The sequence below is a fragment of the Corapipo altera genome, unplaced genomic scaffold (genome assembly GCF_003945725.1).
Source record: "Corapipo altera isolate COAL_440 unplaced genomic scaffold, ASM394572v1 128646, whole genome shotgun sequence".
Lineage (NCBI taxonomy): Eukaryota > Metazoa > Chordata > Aves > Passeriformes > Pipridae > Corapipo > Corapipo altera.
In genome coordinates, this window is record NW_020885224.1 from 22,021 (window position 1) to 33,833 (window position 11,813).

General features: G+C 62.8%; 3 protein-coding genes across 5 annotated transcripts; 2 read left to right on the top strand and 1 right to left on the bottom strand.

Annotated features, from left to right (window-relative positions):
* Window positions 1-821: 821 nt before the first annotated feature.
* LOC113940227 (protein S100-A1-like) lies at window positions 822-3,962 on the bottom strand. The gene is made up of 3 exons (XM_027631337.1): window positions 3,896-3,962; window positions 1,182-1,330; window positions 822-1,101 (listed from the first exon to the last, which is right to left on the bottom strand). The coding sequence occupies exons 2-3, from the start codon at window positions 1,320-1,322 to the stop codon at window positions 958-960; spliced, it is 285 nt and encodes a 94-aa protein (XP_027487138.1). The 5' UTR covers window positions 1,323-1,330; window positions 3,896-3,962; the 3' UTR covers window positions 822-957.
* A 2,251-nt stretch (window positions 3,963-6,213) lies between these two features.
* LOC113940230 (protein S100-A13-like) lies at window positions 6,214-7,362 on the top strand. 3 transcript variants are annotated; one of them, XM_027631341.1, is made up of 3 exons: window positions 6,214-6,388; window positions 6,616-7,013; window positions 7,175-7,362. In XM_027631341.1, the coding sequence occupies exons 2-3, from the start codon at window positions 6,861-6,863 to the stop codon at window positions 7,307-7,309; spliced, it is 288 nt and encodes a 95-aa protein (XP_027487142.1). In that variant the 5' UTR covers window positions 6,214-6,388; window positions 6,616-6,860; the 3' UTR covers window positions 7,310-7,362. The 3 variants fall into 3 exon arrangements, with proteins under 3 accessions (XP_027487142.1, XP_027487144.1, XP_027487143.1); XM_027631343.1 differs by having other exon boundaries at window positions 6,730-7,013; XM_027631342.1 differs by having other exon boundaries at window positions 6,848-7,013.
* A 1,054-nt stretch (window positions 7,363-8,416) lies between these two features.
* On the top strand, window positions 8,417-10,054 carry LOC113940234 (protein S100-A14-like). The gene is made up of 3 exons (XM_027631349.1): window positions 8,417-8,466; window positions 9,682-9,828; window positions 9,927-10,054. The coding sequence occupies exons 1-3, from the start codon at window positions 8,434-8,436 to the stop codon at window positions 10,044-10,046; spliced, it is 300 nt and encodes a 99-aa protein (XP_027487150.1). The 5' UTR covers window positions 8,417-8,433; the 3' UTR covers window positions 10,047-10,054.
* The last annotated feature ends 1,759 nt before the right edge of the window (window positions 10,055-11,813 follow it).

Here is an 11,813-nt window from a genome sequence, read left to right on the forward strand (position 1 = left end):
GAATCGGGTGTCGTCATGGAATCCTGGGAGCAGGGAATCATGGGATTGTGGAATGGTGGAGTCATACAATCATGGAATCATAGAGTCACAGAATCATGAAATCGCGGAATTCTGTGGAATCACGGAATTGCAGTAGCATCATCACAGAATCAAGGAATCGGGGATTACTGGAACCATGGAATCACAGAATCATAAAATTATGTAATCCTGGAATCATACAGAATCATGGAATCATGGAATATCCTGAGTTGGAAGGGTCTCAAAGGATTGTCCGGTCCAGCTCCTGGCTCCTGGATCCCCCCAAAAAACCCACCAAAACCCCATCAAAATCCCACCAAAATTCCAACCTTGGAATGTTGCCCAAGTGCTCCTTGACCCCTGGGGACTCCATTCCCATTCCCCTCTGAGGGCATACCCTTTCCCAATCCCACCCCAGCTGTGCCCGGATTCCTGGCAGATGATGGCGCTGGCAGCCCTGGCGGGGCCATTGGCTCCCAGCCCATCCCACTGGGATCCCAACCGGTTCCTCCAGCCTCACGGGTGCGGTCCTGGAGACTCCGGAGGCTCTGACAGCGAGTCCTGACCTGTCACCCCCCAAATCCCAGTGTCCCCGTGTCCAACATCCCAACACTGCCCGGGATCACCCGCTCCCTGGGGCGATCTAGGATGGATTTCAGGCTCCCTGGATGGATCAGGGTGGAGCCAGGGATGTCTGCAGGCACTTGGGGTGACCCTGGGTGGCTTGGGAGAGGGAAAATTCCCTGGAATCCCCGGAGGCTCTCGGAGGGGGACGCTGGGAATGAAGGAGCTGCCAACACACCCGGGCTGGGTCGGTGCCTTTATTGTGGAGCTGGATCCCGGCGGGATCCCCTGGGAATGCTGGGGAGTGGAGACAGGGTGGCAGGGGAGGCTCTGGATTTTGGGAATGCCGTGTGTGCGGGGTGGGAACACAGCAGGTCAGGCGTTCTCCCAGAAGAAGGTGTTGCAGGCCACGGTCAGGGCGGCCACCAGGACCACGAACTCCTGGAAATCCACCTCCCCGTCGCCGTTCTCATCCAGGTCCTGCATGATCTTCTCCACGGCCCCTGTGTCCTTTTGGGTCTGGTGGGGGGGCACAGGGTGAGCCCAGGGGGAAAGAGGGGAAGGGGAGACCTCCCAGTGCTGCAACTGGTCCCAGTTACCTCCAGGAAACATCCCAGCTCGCTCTGCAGCAGCTCCTTGAGCTCCTTCTTGCTCAGCTTGTATTTGTCCCCCTCCTTCCCAGAGTAGTGGTGGAAGACGTTGATGAGGGTCTCCATGGCCCCTTCCAGCTGTGATGCCATGGATCTGGCTGTGGGAAACCCCCCCCCCCCCCGTCATGGGCGCCACCCACCAGTCCCCTTTCAATGACACCCCCCCAAATGTCTCCCACCCCCTGCCCCGTCCCCTTCCCGGCAGCGTTTCCTGGTCCCGCTGGGCAGGGGTTGACACTGAGGATCTGGGGGTTCCCGGGCATCCTGGTGCCCCTCAGGGTAGGGTGGGGGGCTCGTCCAAGGGGAAAAGACCCCATGCACCTGCCCCACTTTCAGTGTGCCCACCCTGTTCCCCCTCCCATTCCTGGCAGCGTCACATTAGTCCGGCTCCTGTCCCTCGTCGCTGTGCAGGGATCAACACTGTGGATCTGAGGGTCCCAGGGCATCCTGGGCATTCCCAGGGTTGGGTGGGGGGCTCCGGGGTGCCGAAATGACACCCCCTCCACCTCCCCCCTCACAGGGCAGCCCCCAAACGTCACCCACTCCCTGCCCTGTCCTGGTCCCTCTGCTCACTCTGTGCTGGGCAGGGACTGACACCGCAAATCTGGGGGTCCCACGGCACCCTGGTGCCCTCCAGGGCTGGGTGGGGGGCTCCTCCGAGGGGGAGGGACCCCATCCACCAGCCCCCCTTCCAATGACACCTCGGTCCCTGCCCTGTCCCCTTCCCGGCAGCGTCACGTTTGTCCCGTCCCTCGGTGCTGGGCAGGGATCGACCCACGGGATGTGGGGGTCCCTGGGCTGGTTGAGGGGTTCCTCTGGGATGGGGGGATCCCTCCCCATACCCCTCACAGGCCACCTGTGCTCACCTGAGCTCCCCGTGCTGCGAGTGCTCCCAGACGGGCCGCCGGGGACGCTAAATAAGCTCCAAGCCCCCTCCCTCCGGGAGGATCCGATACCGGGGCTGGACAGCCCGGCTGGCACCACCGGCCACCCCTGCGGGGGCTGGGACCTGGGGGGCTGGACCCCCGGGATGGCACCAGGACGGCACCGGGAAGCACTTCCAGCCCCACTGGAGTTTGTGGGGTTCTGGTGGGAAAGGATGGGGTGGGCACAGCATCACTTTGAGGGGCTCAGTGCCCTCCTCATGTGTCCGTCACCACCCCCAGGGATGAGTCTGGACCCCTGGAATGGCACTGGGATGGCTCTGGAAAGTACTTCCAGCCCCACCGGAGCTTGGGGGGTTCTGGTGGGAAGGGATGGGGGTGGGCACAGCATCACTTTGGAGGGCTCAGTGCACCCCCCATAGATGAGCCTGGACCCCTGGGATGCTGGGGAAGTGTGGGGTGGGCACTGGTTCACTGTTAGTGTCAGTCCCACCCTAGGCCCATGTCCCTCATGTCTCTGCTGTCCCTGGTGTCCTTTGCGTCACCACGGACCCCTCGTGTCCTGAGCGCCCGGGGTCTGACCCCACGGGGTCCCCCTGGCATCCCCCATCTGTCAGCGGTGCTGTTGGTGCCAGGGCCGTGCCCAGCCCTTGTCCCAGGGCTGGAAAGGGATCCGGTGTCCTGGGCCCTGACACGGGAGCCGGCGGGGCCGGGGGGAGCCGAGGGGGCTATCGGGTGACTCCAGCACGTCCCCCGGGGCCCCCCGAGCGCTGAAAGGCCTCTTGTCACTCTCAAAAGGCCCCACAATTCCAGCCCGGACGTTGCTCCAGCAACGCCTCGGCCAAGAAACCAGATTCCCGAGCCGGCCCTGGAAATGCTGATAATCCGGGCTCCCGTTACGGCCCCGGATCCGCACAGGCTGGACCCCCACGGCCTGCCCAGCTCTGGTGGCCCCATGGGAGCTCGGCCTCCAAAATCATCATCCTCCCTTCTTGGAGACCCCCCCACAGGGATTGGGACCCCCCACAGGGGGTGGGATCTCCAAGGATTGAGACCCCTCACAGGGATTGGGATCTCTCTCCAAGGGTTGGGACCTCCCCAGAGAGGGGCTGCCGGGAGCTGCTTTTCGCAAGAGCCGGGTGGTGCCAGGCTCTTTATCCCAAATTCCAGCCCTAATTTGGGGCTAATTATATCCTGCTCCCTCCTTTCCATCTCCTGCACTTCCTGTCCCTGCGGTTGGGAAATGCCCAGGTCAGTCCCCACTCAGGGACCCCAAAACCACAGTGAGATCACCTGACACCACTGTGTCAGGGAGGGGGGGGACTGGAGGGTTTGGGGTCACATGCAGGGTCCTGGAGGTCCCCTGTTCTGTTCCTGGGGCAGGTGAGGGGGGTGTGAAGGGGGTTCCTGGGTGGAGTTGGGGGTCCCGGATGGAAGTGGGGGTCCCAGATGGAAGCAGGCAGTTCTGGATGAAAGTAGGGGTCCCAGATGAAATGGGAAGTCCTGGATGGAAATGGGGGTCCTGGATGGAAATTGCGTGTCCAAGACAGGGGTGAGGGTTCCAGATGAAAGTGGGGGTCTCAGATGGAATTGTGAGTCCCAGATGGAAGTGGGGGTCCCAGTGGAATGGAGGTCCCAAAAGGAAGCTCAGGAGCTGCTTCCCAGCAGGACACAGCTCCCATTTTTGCTGTGGGGCAGGAAGGGGGGCCTGGAGTTTTGGGAGAGGCCAAATCCAGAGCCTGGGAATGGGGGGAACGGGAAGGAACCGGTGGCACTCACTCAGTGTGGCCCTGTCCCCCGGATCCGGCTGCTCCTTCCAGGAAAGCCCAGCTCTGGGACTGCCCAGCTGGGGAACAGCTGCCTGTGACGGGGCCAGGAATCCCCCAAAAATAACCTGGCCCTGGTCCCTGCACCGGGCATGGGGACATGGCTGGGCTGTGGGACCAGAGGGCTCCCATGAAGCCCAAACCCTCCCGGAGAGCAGGATTTGGGACCAGCCGGGGGAGCCCCGGCACTGCCGGGGGGCATCACTGGGGTTTTGGGGGGTCCTGTGGTCGCTGCGGTGAGGGGAGATCACGCCCGGCTGGCACATTCCCAGGACAAGCTCCTTCCAAAGCAGGAGCAGTGAGGCTGTGCCAGGAACAGCCTGGAACAGGTTCCAGCTGCTGCGAGTCCCTGAGCTCCCTCCAGCCCAGCTAAACCAGTTGCTCCAGTTACCTGGGCCGGGCCCATCTTGTCTCTCTGTCCCAGCACTGGGACAGGGAAGAGGCTTTTTCATCCCTGTGCTTTGGAATGGCAGGAGCTGCTGCGGCCACACTGGGGGCACTGGGACGGCACTGGGACGGCACTGGGACGGCACTGGGATGGCACTGGGCACCCGGTTTTGCCCCACAGTCCCCTCCAGTGGAGCTGGGGGGGCCCATGGTGGGCACAGTGGCTGTCCCTGGTTGGGGTCCCCAACCCTGGGAGGTTGTGGACAACCCCAGGACAGGACATGGAGGTGACACCAACCCCTGGGAGGCACGTGGTCACTTTGTCACATGGAGTCCTGTGGTCCTATATGGCCCTGGTCCCTATATGGCCCCTGTCCCCATATGGCCCCAGTTCCTATATGGTCAATGTCCCTGTATGGCCCCAGTCCCTATATGGTCCCTGCCCTTATATGGCCCCTATCCCTATACGGTCCTTGTCCCTGTCCCCATATGGCCCATGTCCCCATGTGACCCAGCCCTTATATGGTCTCAGTCCCTATATGGCCCCTGTCCCTATACACCCCCAGTCCCTGTATGGTCCCCTCCCAGCCATGTTGGGGGTCCCCTGGCAGGGTCACCCCTCCCTGCCCACGGAGACGGCCCCAAACTGGGATCTCAGCCTTGACTGGAAGGTGCCTTTTTCCCGGCTCCTGCAGCTCCTGCTGTTCCCTCACCCCTAACCTGGCACCCCAAAATTCCAGGGGCGGCGAGTCATGGGCCCACCCGGCTCCAGGGCCGGTGATTCACCCCAAACCTGGCCTGGTCGGTGCCGCTCCTGACTCATCCCGGCGTTTCCCAATGGCCCATCCCGGGCCCTGACGTGGGGCCGGAGGAAGTGCATCCCTGTCCCTGTCCCCCCGTCATCCCGGGACCGGGGCCGGGCCGGATGGGGCTGCAGGAAACCAATTCCTGCCCCGTGAGCTGGTGTGATGGGTGTGGGGTGGGGAGCAGGTGCCATCAGAGCCTCCCCATCCCATGGAGAGGTGGAGTGAGTGTGTCAGGGCTCAGCAGAAACCCGGCAGGGGACAGGGGTGTTGTGCCAGGAATGTCCCTGCCCTGGGTTTCCAAAACACCACTGGGTTTCTGGGACCCCAAAACTCCCTGCGCTGTCCTGGGGGGCTGCTCGTCCCACCCTTGCTCTGTGTGGGACACAGGGATGGGGTGGGTGACAGTCAGGGACATCGGGGCCAGGCCCGGGGCTTTGTCTGGGGTCATGCCCGGGGTCCCCATGGGAATGTTGGGGCTGCTCCCTCTCCCAGGTGGAAACGTGCCAGGGCTGCCATGTTATAAATACACACTGATTAGAGGGGAGCGCTCGGGTCCCAACCCCCTAATTAATTTGGATTAATTAATTTTTACAGAGCCCACTATTAATAGGGATGATGTCAGTGGGAGCTGACTCACAACTCTCACTCTGGCTCAGTGGCACTGCTGGATCTGGGCTGGGATGAGCCAGAGCAGGATGGGAACAGGGAATTTGGGCATCATCCGTGCTGGGATGGACTGGGGGTGAGACCTGCCCTGCACCCCTGGGAAGGGGCTCAAAGCTTGGACTGGGTGATCCTCAAAAGTTGGATTTGATGACCTTCAAAGGTTGGACTCGATGATCTTGGGGATCTTTTCCAGTATAAATGATTCCGTGAAATCGGGTGATGCTCGAGCCCTGTGGGATCCTCTGTGCCCTTGTGTCCCTCCCCTCAGCCCCTGGTCCCATCCTGCTCCCCTGGACCTTCCCGAGGCTGCTGGGGCTGCGGGAAGTTCAGCCTGGCGGGGCCGAGGGCCGAGTTTGGTCCGGTGCCCACGTCGGGAGGGAGCAGAGGAGGAGGAGGAGAACGTCAGGCGGTGTCTGTGCGTCCGTCCATCCGGCCGCACCAGGAAACCCAACACCGCGGAGGGGGGGACAAAGGCTGCGTTGTCCCCTCCTGCGGCGTGGCTATAAAACATCCCGAAACCTCCCCAACCCCCCCCGACACCTCCCGGGGGCCACGACCCGCCCGCAGCTCTCTGACCACAGCGTGGGGTAAGTGGGGAGTCGCTGCTGCAGCGCTGACCCCACCCCGGCCACGGCAGCGCCGCCGGGGACCCCTGACACGCCCCCCGCCCCCTCCCCTGCCCCCCCATCCCTTCCCGTGTCCCCCCATCCCCTTCCCACATTCCCCTGTCCCCTTCCCATGTCCCCCCATCCCTTTTCCATGTCCCTCCATCCCTTCCCACGTTCCCCATCCCTTTCCATGTCCCCCATCCCAGCTCCTGTGCCAGGTGGCAGCTGAGACATCCCTCAGACCTGCTCCCCCTCCCTGTGGTCCCGCTTGAAGCTTTTGGTCCCCTGGGAGTAGCTCCCGGCCCCGGGACCCTCCTCAGCCCTGCAGGTCTGAGACCCCTCAGAGCCGCTGCACCCTGGGCTGAGGGAGGGCAGAGGGTCTCCCTGGGACACCCTCAGGGTGCAACCCCCTCCCGGCTCCTGTCCCTGCACCTCCAGCGTGTGCGGGGCCATGGCCACGGGCGAACTGACTGAGCTGGAATTGGCCATCGAGAAGATCATCGACATCTTCATCACCTGCGCGGGCAAGGAGGGCAGGAAGGGCACCCTGAGCACCAGCGAGTTCAAGGAGCTGGTCCAGCTCCATCTGCCCAACCTGATGAAGGTGAGGTGGGGAGCACCCTGAGGGGGTGGCTGGATCCCCGTGGAATCTCCCAGAGCTGTGGGGCTGCTCAGGATCCCCTGGGATTTGTGCTCAGGAGCCCCCCCCGTCCCCGCCCCACTCACCGTGGGTTGGGATGTGGCCGATCTCGTGTCCCCACACAGGACGTGCCCTCTCTGGAGGAGAAGATGAGCGAGCTGGACATGAACAACGATGAGGAGCTGAGATTTGGGGAGTTCTGGCGGCTCATCGGGGAGTTGGCCAAGACCATGAGGAGAGAGAAAATGGGCAAGAAGTGACGGGGCCATGGGAGACTCAGCTGACGTGGAGCAAATAAAAGAGGTTTCCCTGAGCCTGAGCAGTGCTGCTGTTCTTAGGGGGGATCCCAGTTTGGATCTCACATCCCCTCCCCTGCCTGTGGCCATGCTGGGGACGGGCCCAGCCCAGGGTGGTGGGTTTGGGGACTCTGTGATGGATGGGGGTGTTCCCAAATTGCCCCTGTGGTGGTCTGGCTTTTGGGGTGCCACCTCACACCCCACAAACACTTTTCTGCCAAGCTGTGGGGTGGGTGGGAGGCAGAGATGTGGCTGGGACCAGGGTGGGGCTGAGGAGCAGCTCTGGCAGTGATGCCACAGTGGCCACTGTGGCCACGGTGCCACCACCTCCACAGCATCAATGGCCAGACTCTCTGGGGTCTTGGGTGGCACAGGGGGACACATCCACTTCATCCACTTGCACAGCTTGTCCCTGGCTCGGGAATGTCCCCATTCCCAGAGTTCAGCTCCCAAATCCCAGTGGTGCTGGGACATGGTGAAATCCACCAGCACAGCACATCCCTGGCTCGGGAATGTCCCCATTCCTGCTGTCCAGCTCCCAAACGCTCCGCAGGGACATGGTGAGACCCCATCACGGGGTGACCCATCCCGTGACCCTTCCAAGCCGGGGATGCCCGGTGGCCGTTCCCACGCGGCGCTGCCGTGCCGGGCTGGCTGGGGGAGCCCTGGATGTGGCCGGGAAAGGAGGCGTTTCCCGGCCCCACGCTGGCCCCGGGCCAGGCTCCGAAATGAGCACCGGGAGCTCCCACTCACACCTCCCGCGGTATAAAACGCCGGTGCAGCACAGCCCGGCACACCCGCCCAGCCCGCGGAGCAGGTAAGTGGCCCCTCGTGGGCCGGGGGTCTACACTCGGGGTCTCCCCCGCGCTCCCACGCTCGGCTCTGCCGCGACTTGCCGGGACGCCGCTGCCGCCGGGACGTGTCCTGGCAGCTCACCTTCCTCCGGGATGAGGAGGAGTCCTGGGAGATCCCTGAGAGCCGAGAGCTGAGCTTGGCTTTCCCCCTCCAACAGCTCCCCCGGATCCCATCGCAGAGGAGAGACCCCCCCCGGTGCCACCGAGGACCCCCCGGACGCCGTGAGGAGCAGGATGGGCCAGTGCAACTGCCGCAAGAAGCGCAAGGTCCTCGAGCGGGACCCCCGGCGGGGTGTGGGGTGACCCCGCATGTCCTCACCCCGGGGGCACAGCCCTGACTCTGCCCCATCCCGGAGCCAGAGTGTGGTGGAGGAGCTGGGGGCTGTTTTGGGGTTTGGACTCGCTGTCCCGGGCAGGGGGACCTGGTGCTGCGGGTTTGGAGCCGCTCGGGAGCTCAGGGAAGCAGGCAGCCTTTTCCAGCTGCCGGGGATTCACCTTTGGGAGCCTCTGCAAGGATGGAGAGGAGCAGGAAGGCTCCTGTTTTCCTTGGCTTTTAACCGGGAGGTGTCCACCCTGCACGCACCCCTTTGCACCTGTGGAGGATTTAGGGCGCCGGGATGAGGCTCTGGAGGTTGCCAGGTCCTTCCTAATGGGCATCGTCCGATGCGGTTTTGAGGGAAAACCGCAGATTTGAGTGAATCAGCATCGGCTCCCTCTGAACTCAGTGGCTGGAGAGCTGGGCACGGGGGTTGTGCCAGTCTGTGCCCCCCACTCCGCTGGGAACGGGGTCTGCTGGGGTGGGACAGGGGCTCTGGGAGCTGCCAAACCCCATCCCAGGCGTCGTCCTGGGCACTGACTCATCATGCCATTGCCACTTGTGCCGAGGAGAGGAAGAACCAGTCAGGACGGCGCGGCCCCCGCGCCGGGGGTGTAGCTGAGACGCCAGGGTGGCTGAGCCTCGGGGGACCTGGGCAAGGAGGGGGCCAGGAAAGGAGATTTGGGGGGTGACAGGCCTGCAGGGAAGGGTGGCGTGTCAAGGTGGCAGCTGGAGGGGGTCTTGCAGCCAGGCAGGGCCGGTGTGGGGCAGTGGAACATCTGTGTGGAGCGGTGGAACATGTCTGTGGAGAGGTGGAATATCTGTATGGAGAGGTGGAATATCTGTCTGGAGTGGTCTTGTGCCTGTATGGGGGTCTCAGGTGTGGACAGTGGGCCCTGACATCTCTGGGGGGGTCTCACACCTGTATGAGGGGTCTCACATCTGGACAGTGAGGTCTCACATCTGTATGGGGGGGGTCTTACACCCGTGAAGAGAGGTCTGGTGTTGATAAGGAGCTTTATCCCATCACTGGGGACTCCTCAGGGAGTGTCCCACATACTGAGGGCTTGTCCTGTGCACCCTGGGGTGCCCCATCCCTCTGGGGAGGGGTCCCATCCCTCCAGGTCACTGTGCCCCCAGTGCTCACCCCCTGTGCCCCCCCCCAGGACTGCCAGGAGCTCACGGACGTGGAACGGGCCATTGAGACCGTCATCAGCCAGTTCCACTGCTACGCAGTGAAGGGGCAGAAGGAGTACCTGACCCCCAACGAGATGCAGGAGCTGGTGGTGCAGAAGCTGCCCCACCTGGGCAAGGTGAGGGTAGAGCCCTGGGCTGGGCAGGAGGGGCTGGGGGGGGAGGCACAGGACCTCACAGCCCCCTCACCCCGATGTTTTCTCTGCCCCCCCTGCAGTGTGTGGGACCACTGGAAGAGAAGATCGAGTGCATGGGAGACCCCAACGAGGCCAAGCTGGAGTTTGGAGAGTACTGGGACATGATGGGGGACGCAGCCAAGGGCTGCAGGAGGAAGTAGGAGCTGGTGGGGGACAGGAAGGTGCCCGAGGCCTCAGGCTCTGCACCGAGGAGCGCGAGGGGCAGCGGGGCCCGGTGGGATGAGCCTGGGAAAAAACAACGTTGCTCCTGCCAGGGCTCGTTCCCTCCCACCGGGGTGGAGGGATCCCCCTCCTCAGCCCCATCCCTGTCCTCTCCTGGCTCTCCTTCCCATCAGGAAACCCCCTTCCCATCCCCAGCTCTGTGCCACGGCGGGAGGGAGGTGGCAATGGGGGTTCCTGACCTGGCTCTGGAGCCTTTCTCCATCCTTTTGCTCCAGCGCTTTCATCTCTGGGGTTGTCCCACCTCCAGCCCTGGAAACTCTCCAGTTGCAGGACCCCCAGCCCTGGAGAAGCATCACAGAGAGAGGGAGTTGGCTCCTTTCCCCCCAAAACCCCCTTGGTAGTGCGGGCTCATCCCCCCAGCCCCGTGCCCTGGCACCTGAGGGCACCTCCGGGGCATCCCGGGCTCTGCTGTGGCCGTGGGTGGGTGCACGTGGTCTGGGTGTATTCCCTGCTGTCCCCCGGTGCAGGGACCAGGGTTCTGGGGGCTATCCCGGGATGTGCCGCCCTCCTGGTGCTCCCCATCTCCAGGGATTGTGGCCCCCGGGCTCGGGGCTGGGGCGGGTTGGTCTCAGCTTGTGCCATTTGCAACCATTTTTGTATAAATTAATAAAGGAAAACACCGGAAAAAAAAAAAAAAGCCAAACAAATGACTTCGTTTGTCCCTGGTGGGGGAGGGAAAGTGGGGGGAAAAGGGGGGGGAGGGGGCTGCAGGGTCATGGTGCTGAGGGTTGTTCTGGATTGGGCAGAGCACTGGGGTGCAAAGGGGGCAGTGGGTGTGGAAGGGACCCCAGAGGTGTGCAAGGATTGCTGTGGGTGTGTGGGACCCCACGGGTGTGTGGGGACATGGGTGTGTGACCCTGTGGGTGTGTCAGGACACTGCAGGGGTGCACAGGGCTTCCACATTCCCAATTCCTGGGGCGGTGGTGCCTGGTGGTCCCAGCTGTGGGGTCTCCACAAGCAGAGCGAGGGCCATGCTCTGGACAGGCACCCCAAGGGCTTTGGGAATGTGATTCCGTGCTGGGCTGGAGGGAGCTCAGAGGAGATCCCGAAATTCCAGGCTTGGAAAGAGCTGAGAGCTGTGAGCCAGCAAGATCCCACCTGTGCTGGGAGAACATGGGATTTGGGGCTAATTACAGCAAATTGGGAAAGAGTAAATGTCACAAAGCTGTGGCTCCCTGGGATGGGGCAATTAGTGAATGGGGAGTGAAGAAATGGGCTGGAGAACCCGGTTATCCCACCTTCCCTCCACCACCGGGCCATTCCCACTGAGCTCCATGTCCTGGAGAAGCAATGGGGACCCCTAAAAGGGGTGTCCCAAAGAGGGACAGGCTGTGGGCACCTCAGCAGCACTTTTGGGAGGGAAGAAACCAGAGGTGAGCAAACCAAAACTGATCCAAACCCCAGCAAAAGGCGATAAAAGGTGGCGCTGGGCAGGTCCTGCCGGGCCGGCGGCGGCTCTGGCACTGCGGCTCGGCCACAGGGCCACCCTCTGTCTCCTCTCGGCCTGGGGTGGATTTCACAATGGGAATGACTATTTATTGTTCCTGCCTTGGAAATAAATGCATGGAAATTAAGCAGAAAGGTGTGGCGTGCATTTAATTAGAGACAGGAAATGTGTCAAATGGTCGGGGTGGTGTGGGGGGGGAAAGGGGAGCCAGGGCTCCCAGATCCTCTTCCCGGCACCT

Coding starts and splice junctions, on each gene's coding strand:
- LOC113940227 (XM_027631337.1), bottom strand. CDS start 1,322: ATGGCATCACAGCTGGAAGGGGCCATGGAGACCCTCATCAACGTCTTC. Junction 1,102..1,181: donor AGCTGGGATGTTTCCTGGAG/GTAACTGGGACC, acceptor CCCCCCCACCAG/ACCCAAAAGGACACAGGGGC.
- LOC113940230 (XM_027631341.1), top strand. CDS start 6,861: ATGGCCACGGGCGAACTGACTGAGCTGGAATTGGCCATCGAGAAGATC. Junction 7,014..7,174: donor ATCTGCCCAACCTGATGAAG/GTGAGGTGGGGA, acceptor GTCCCCACACAG/GACGTGCCCTCTCTGGAGGA.
- LOC113940234 (XM_027631349.1), top strand. CDS start 8,434: ATGGGCCAGTGCAACTGCCGCAAGAAGCGCAAG. Junction 8,467..9,681: donor ACTGCCGCAAGAAGCGCAAG/GTCCTCGAGCGG, acceptor GCCCCCCCCCAG/GACTGCCAGGAGCTCACGGA. Junction 9,829..9,926: donor AGCTGCCCCACCTGGGCAAG/GTGAGGGTAGAG, acceptor CCCCCCCTGCAG/TGTGTGGGACCACTGGAAGA.